The 7668-nt window shown below is 48.5% G+C and overlaps 1 protein-coding gene across 1 annotated transcript; it reads right to left on the bottom strand.

The window, feature by feature from the left end:
- Positions 1-906: 906 nt before the first annotated feature.
- pcgf1 (polycomb group ring finger 1) lies at positions 907-5935 on the bottom strand. The gene is made up of 9 exons (XM_053878653.1): positions 5805-5935; positions 4304-4409; positions 4071-4223; positions 3860-3931; positions 2761-2866; positions 2269-2311; positions 1805-1891; positions 1145-1225; positions 907-1070 (listed from the first exon to the last, which is right to left on the bottom strand). The coding sequence occupies exons 1-9, from the start codon at positions 5889-5891 to the stop codon at positions 1020-1022; spliced, it is 786 nt and encodes a 261-aa protein (XP_053734628.1). The 5' UTR covers positions 5892-5935; the 3' UTR covers positions 907-1019.
- Positions 5936-7668: the final 1733 nt, after the last annotated feature.

Raw genomic sequence — 7668 nt, 5'->3', positions numbered from 1 at the left:
AATAATACTAATAATAATAGCTCCAGGGATGTACGTGACCTTTGACCTTGGCCAGCTTCTAACCTCCGTGTGTCCGCAGCACAGAAGGCGTCCACTCCGGGAAATGGACACTGACTCAGTGCAGCTGCAGCGGAAGTTTTCCTGGGTCATTCGAGAACAGCTCGATGGCGTCATCTGGTGGCAATTTACAGGTACAACTTGCGTTCTGGCAACCGCTTGAGAGCGAGTCACGTGCTCCTGCCTGAGCGACTGTTGCCGAAGCTCATCGCCGGAGTCGTTCATTCAGCAGCAGCGGAGTCAGGTGACCTTCAACCTGAAGCACAAATGGCTTCCGTGTATTTACAATGTTTGTCAATATCTGTATAATTTTCCTATTCTCAATATTTCTGATTCCTTAAGAGGAAATGCGCGATTCATTCACTCGGTCGGTAACTTTTTTTGGGTCATTCCAGTTATCCTTCATATTCCACTGATGATCCTGTTGTTTCAGTAGCACCTTTAATTTCTGGCAGCAAGAATCTGGAGCAGAGCGTGAGGCAAGTTTTCGTGTGAGACATTTGAAGCTATGATGTTCCAGGTTTATATCATCCGTAGCCCGTACCACGTGACCTGCCACAGTATTAGAACAGGAGCGTCCTTCGACTTGACAGACGTCACCGCGTATTTCATTACTTTAGCCTTCAACAGAGCATCTCTCGCGTGCTCTGTGTTGGTTCTGCCACTTGGGAGGACGGAAGGAGATGCTGAAGCTGTAATGCTCAGAGCAGCCGCATGATGTCGCCAAGAACCGCCAGTTCCGTTTCGTGTGGACCGACACCTGGAGGACCTGACCTCTGACCCAGGTCGCGCTCATCATCCGTCCTGAGGCTGGACTCGACTTCACTCCAGACCACCACAAGCTTCCATGTCAAATTTATTCTCAAAAATACAAAACCAAGGAAAATAAGTTTATGTACACAAACACTATTAAAATAGATTATTTTGTACAAAATATGTACAGAGGAAGAGGAGAGCCGCTTCTATCTGCCGCGCTTGTCTTTGACGGTGTAGTGGAGCACGAGCGGCTGAGCCTGCAGACACAAGCACCACACACCTCACCAACAGGGCTCAGGTCATGACCTCACACTCGACTCAAAACACTCACCTTTCCAAACCAGTGTGATAACCATAGCCGTTTCATGGTCATGTGATCCGGCAGCGACTCGTTGTTGAACAACATCTGGACCTGCACAGAAGACCAGAGTCAGACCTCAGTCCAGGGATCCACTTCGGTGTGCTGCCCTCTGGTGGACGCTGACATCATCACACACTGGACGCTTCGTGAGCCCCTTGTCACAACTATTCAGGTGCAACGGACCAATCAGGAACGGACAGGTCGCCACTCATTTACTAAATCAAAGTGGAAACTTTGACATGGCGAGCTGGTCGTCACTTTACAGAGATTTATTCTGCCACCACGACTCACTCTGCAGCTCAGTATGCAGGAGAGTTTGGAGCCAGTTTTCTTCTGTGTGACCCGTTCAGACCCACAACCAGCGAGTTAACCACAGAACATCAACATCGAGAGGTATAGCATGTGAAGGGGTCGTGGAGGTCACTCGAGGGGGAGCGAGGGAGCGAGTGAAGGAGTGAGCGTGGACCTGAGTGTGAGGGGAGGCAGCAGCTCATGGTGGACTCAGGAGCACCTCCAACCCCTCCTGGAACGATTTTTTTAGTTCGCCAGGATGTTTAAACTCCCAGTGAAAAGAGACCCGTTGGCCACGGCAACAGACACACAAGACCTGACTCGGTCCAAAGCACTGACCTGGTGTTTCTCCACGTTCAGCCGGTGACACAGAACCTTCCGTAGGTGTCTCACTTCCGCTCGCACCGAACAGCGAACAAACTTTTGCTGCACAGACCAAAACAACAGTTCAACACCAGACTCACAACTGGACTGCAGTTTTTCGACCATCACAAGGTTAACAGGTCACGTTTGCTTCCTCGTTAAAGCCAACAGCCGAGGTGGTGAGGGTGAAATGGCGCCATCTGCTGGCGGACTCACCGTCACATGAATCATATTTCAGCAGCACAAACGTAAAAAGCGTGCAAAGAGCATCATGCAGCAAGTGAAAGGTGATGAGTAAAAACTTGTTAGCCATGAAATAAGCCGAGAGCTGCAGTAAAGGCAAGTTCTTCTTGAAGTGGGGGAGCTAATCAAAATGTAGAAACAGGACGGAAGAGAAGAAGAAAACATTCGAGAAGTGTTGCCAAACATGCACGTCTCACCTGAAGTGTAAATTTCGTCTTGTCTTTTCCGGCAAGCGACGAACTGCACACAGAGAACACACCCCCTCAGAACAGTGCTGTCACTGTCACTCAGGAGACGAGCCCCAATTCAGACATGACATTTGTTATCAAAGAACTTGAACCTCTTCATCTTCTCGGGTCGAGACCCTGACTCTCTAGCAACCTCCTCCAGCTCTTCAGGAGGAGGTCATGGAGACTAGAGCTCTATAGTGTGTGTGTGTGTGTGTGTGTGTGTGTGTGTGTGTGTGTGTGTGTGTGTGTGTGTGTGTGTGTGTGTGTGTGTGTGTGTGTGTGTGTGTGTGTGTGTGTGTGTGTGTGTGTGTGTGTGTGTGTGTGTGTGTGTGTGTGTGTGTGTGTGTGTGTGTGTGTGTGTGTGTGTGTGTGTGTGTGTGTGTGTGTGTGTGTGTGTGTGTGTGTGTGTGTGTGTGTGTGTGTGTGTGTGTGTCGAGTCAGTGGGGTTGTGGGACTCACTTGAGTCTCTCCAGACAGAGGGAAACCTGCTCGTCGTATCTGTAGAAATGAGCCTTGGAGTGGTCGAAGCTGGTGTAGGGCAGGCCAGCAGCGTCCGGGACCGAGTCTGCGGAGACAGCAACAAGTCAGCAGGTGGGCCAAGGTGTCGCAGTACAGAACACATTAGCGGTCCACGTTGGACTCTCTGTGACCTCAGTGGCTGCAGTCAACCACAGGCCAATACAGCTGTACTGTAAACACCTGTCCCTTTATCACAAACGTCTTTCAACAGATGACTATTACTTTATTTTATCATGTACTTTATTCAGAACTGAAACACTGAGCTGAAACTAGAATGAGACCAGGAGAAGGCAGCACCAAAATAACCTCATGAAAAAATGGCCTCACACACAGTCAGTCCCTCCAGGAGATGTTGATGTTGCGATCGCAACTATGAATGTAAGTCCAACCAATCCCTGCAGGCACTGCAATCTTGTCCAACCACCGCGTCTGTCACCAACTCCACCAATCACTTTACTGTCCTTTCTTGTGCTGCACTATATTCCCTCCTTTCTTATTGAGATGAAGTCATGTGCGGCCCCAAACACTCACATCTGCTCACAAATATTGCTGGCGAAGGGTCACGATTCAGTGCAGCATCGCCCGAACACTATATAGGGCGGACATAAACAAACATGGCTGACCACCAGATCCATCTCTCTCCAGGCCATTTCTGACCCTCTACATCCCGACCCTGTGGAACTTTTTTCAGGCTACAAACTAACACTTGTTTTCCACAAGCTCATCTTGCAAAGGTCCTTATTTCCCATCATAATGTTCCAGAACCATAAATGATAGCAACTTTCACTACTACTTTTGTTTCCATCTGTCATAAAAATCAGAGAATTTTTGGCTGGAACTTTCAATAAAAATCCTGGAGGGACTGTGTGTTACCAACTATCATCTCAGTCATACAAATAACAAATCAAAATGTCTTTAAAAAAAAAAAAAAAAAAATCGAAATAACTTCTGAATAAATTAAATGTTGAAGAGACAAGCAGAAACAGGACTTTCTGACTGTGATAATGAGGTTTCAACACGTCAGTAGATGCTCACGTACCGTCTCCGGCCGGCTGGATGACTCTCTCCAGCCCTCGAGACTGGTAGAACTCCTTTATCCGCTTGTCCTCACCTGCAGAAACAAGGGAGCGGAGGGGGAGTGGTTTAGCTTGGGTCATTACAAACACAACACTCTCCGCTGAAGCCACTGCAGGACTTGTGCATCACACGGTACACCAGGGCTATGGCCACACAACAGATGCCATACTCACTCTCCTGCAGGCCCGGCACCAACTTGAACACGATGTCCTGCATGACCCGGTCCAGTTTGAGGTTAAGCAGAGGCTGTGTCTCGTGGATTTTGATGTTGCACATGGGGCAGTACTTGCTGGTCTGCAGGTACTTGACAATGCAGCTTTTGCAAACTGGAGGAGAGAGAGAGAGAGAGAGAGAGCCGAGTCAGAGCGAGGCAGAGAGCGAGAGAAGGCAGAAGGCAGACACTCACACGTGTGGAGACATTCCGTGATGGTGGTGGCATCGATGAAGTAGCCGGCACACAGGTAGCAGACAATGTGTTCATTCAGGTCCTTGATCTTCAACTTCACCTCCTCCTGGCGACAACAGCATGAGACACTTAAAAACCCTCGCAGCAGGTCAGAGGTCATGAGAGGAACTGAGAACAGACGCTCCTCAACACAAGGATCCACCGTGAGAGCGCACCGAACGCAGCTGTCTTTTGGCTCAGCTCAGTCTTCACCATGCCTCATCCTGTCCCTCAGTCATGAGCAAGACTCCAACATACATCTGCTGAGGAGCTCATCTCCAACCTGGCAACATTTCACCCTGTTGCTTCTGAGAACCCTGGTCTCACAGGGTTCTCCCAAGAGTTTAGCAGCATCAAGCCCCCCAACACTGGGAATTTGACCCCCTACTGCAGGCGCTCCCTCACATCAGTAGAGGACCATTTAAGGTGGACCTTCAAAAGAACATCGAGGAGGACATGTACAATGTACTCTGCTTTAGTATTCCCAGCCATCCTCCTCCTCTATGCAATGAAACAGAACCCTGGGCTCAGACTCAGTGAAGCATGTCAACAGCCAGCAGCGAACCGTCCCACGAGAGTTGAAGTCAATAGGGTGACATGATCAGAAACAGTCATAGTGAGGCCCTCCAAACCCCAGGAAAGAGAACCACAGACCCACTTTGAGCCTAGTGGGTCTGATCCATCACTTTTAAGACGCACCATCTTTCCTTCACTGAACAACAGGTACTGACCACTGTGGTCTGAGAACACGGCCCAGGTAGCAGAAGGCTCTTATGCCTGCCACCGGCACCAGCTGGCAACACCACGAATGAATCGATCAAAGTTGAAAAAATTCAGGCAAAAAAGGAGAGATGCTGGAAGAAGTTCCAGACTGTTTCACCGCAACAGCTGCATACAGTGAGAGCAACATGTTCGTGGACACCTCATTTATCCAGAGAGCATTCCGAACCTTGAACGCGGACGACTCGCAGCCCGAGATTTAACTGGCTGCGACAAGTTCTTCTCCACAAACAAGTCGACTAACGGACGTTTCGCGTGCGCTTTAACCGCGGACCTTTAAACCAGGGGAGACACGTGACGCAGAAGAGTCTCCGAGAAGGAGACCATTGACGGGAGAACATCGCGGGGAACAGCGGTCGCAGTCCGGGTCACCGGCGGCTCAACTACAAGTGAAGTCCTGGCCAAAGTGACTGGAGCTGCGGCGTGTTCCCAAGCAGAAGTGGGGGAAAGTGACTGGCGCCTGCAGCTGGATCCCTCTCCGTGGCTCCGACAACGCGGGGCTCGCGCCCGGTTCGGTCCGCGGAGCAGCAGCATCGCTCCCCCACTCTCACTCTCCATCAGCGCCGCGCAGAACGCTGCCGTCCGCGAGTCTTTCCGGGGCTTTTACTGGACCCTGCTGCGGTTCGGCCGCCCGGATGAAGCGAGTTTGGGCCTAGCCTCACGAGAGAACGCAGTCACTCACCTCGTTCCGAAGCGGGTCGAGCTTGTAGACGGACTGGAGCTGATTTCGGAGCCGCATCGCTATCGCCATCGGTCCTTGTTCCGCCATCTTTGAGACTTCTGCCTACATCCGGGTAATCCGGAAGTGGACACTGTCGGAGAGCTCTCGCTGGCGGGAAAATAAAAATTAAAAATTACATTTGACCAAATATTGTTTACAAACCAACTTATATGTGTCGCGTGAAATATCACGGTAATCAAAATAACTTGTGTAAAATAGATTAATAAATCTTGTGAATCAATTTTAAATCACTGCAAACAAACAGTGAATATAACATATCAGTACCATTTTACTAAATACATTCATTTTTAAATAAATTCATAAAAAAAAACCCAATTAAACAGGTGGACTTTATTGACAACTTCTAAATTAACTAAATATGCCAATCATGTGTGAAAAAAAAGATATCTAAATTGTCTGTTTAATAATTTAATTAGATCCTTTTGAAAGAAGGGACAGTTCTTTGCAACTTTGATGGTGAGTTGACCAGTTGATCAATCTGTCACCAGATGAGGACAATACATGGGTGAAACTTGACTCAAGATGACCTGTTCTTAGGCGTCATTAAAGGTCTCTTTTAAACCTACCAAACCTTGTTCATAAGGTACCTATACAGCCAATGTTCACGCTTGATAACACACGTATAGAAATGAAACAGGGCCCTTGTTTTCAGAGCTCACTAGGTGGCGCCCTCTGATCTTTTACCTTGAACAATCAGTTCAATGAATCCCCTCATCTTTAACCGCTTGAGCTCTGAGAGTCAGAGCACTGTTCCATGAAGCCTCATCAACCCATCACTTGTGGTAGCGAGGGGATCCAGGACCACTGAGTGGAGAGTCTGCAGTCAGACCACACCACCTGTCGGTCAGTCATCTGATGACAGAGGGGCTGTAATGGACCAATCTACCGACAGAGGTCAGTGCAGACACGTCATTGACAGACAGGTACGTCTCCTCCAGCTCAGTTTGTTTGTTGAGTTTGAAGTTCAGTTCCACGGAACAGCGAGGTTCATGCAGCGAGGAACTGGCTGCCTGAAGGGTTGGTCCCAAACCAGTCTCACCCTGACTGAGCCCGGGCCAGGCTGTGATTCAGCAGATTCAGTGGAGCTCCAGCACAACAGTTTGGTGGTTGGACACCGGTGCGTAAATGTGTTTGCTTTTGGCTCAGATTGCTGATAAGTAAGGCAGTGATGTTGTAAGAGTTGGTATTCGAAGTATGTTGATATCAAAGAGAAAAATGTAAAAGCAGGTGTCTGGAGAGAGAAACACTCACCCTCGGTTCCCAGGATAAACACGTCCCCCCTCCTTCTTGATGAACTGACCCTGTTGTGGAAGGTTAGAAACCACGGCACTTTGGTTATCGTTTTGACTGTAAAATGATCTTTCATTTTTCTTGTTAGTACCTGATGTGGTTGTTGGGTCAGAGTGAGGTGGATGAGGTGGATCTATCTATCTGTCTGCCTGTCTGTCTCTGTCTGTCTGTCTGCCTGCCTGCCTATCTATCTATCTATCTATCTATCTATCTGTCTGGATGATGGATGGATGGATAGATAGATAGATAGTATCTATCTATCCATCCATCCATCCATCCATCATCCATCCATCCATCCATCTATTTATCTATCTATCTATCTATCGGTAGACGGATAAATGACTGGTTGAAGAAATAAAGGAATGAATGAAAGTGATGAGTGAATGAATTAGTTGCTCATGATTGGCTGGACAGACAACAGATCCATGAACAGGTTGGCAGACAATGGAGTAGAAGCTGGAAGAAGTGTTGGGTGGACGAAAGTCAAAACCTTCCTCAACTCCTCGAGCGTTAT

The sequence above is a fragment of the Synchiropus splendidus genome, chromosome 11 (genome assembly GCF_027744825.2).
Source record: "Synchiropus splendidus isolate RoL2022-P1 chromosome 11, RoL_Sspl_1.0, whole genome shotgun sequence".
NCBI lineage: Eukaryota > Metazoa > Chordata > Actinopteri > Syngnathiformes > Callionymidae > Synchiropus > Synchiropus splendidus.
The sequence above is the reverse complement of the archived record's forward strand: the minus strand, read 5'-3'. Positions and strand labels throughout refer to the sequence as shown.

What these genes read in the sequence shown, in the direction of transcription:
- pcgf1 (XM_053878653.1), bottom strand. Translation starts at nt 5,891, where the DNA reads ATGGCGGAACAAGGACCGATGGCGATAGCGATGCGGCTCCGAAATCAG. An exon ending in CACGGAATGTCTCCACACGT is followed by an intron (nt 4,224 to 4,303) that starts GTGAGTGTCTGC and finishes TCTCTCCTCCAG; the next exon opens with TTTGCAAAAGCTGCATTGTC. An exon ending in TGAACGTGGAGAAACACCAG is followed by an intron (nt 1,226 to 1,804) that starts GTCAGTGCTTTG and finishes TCTTCTGTGCAG; the next exon opens with GTCCAGATGTTGTTCAACAA.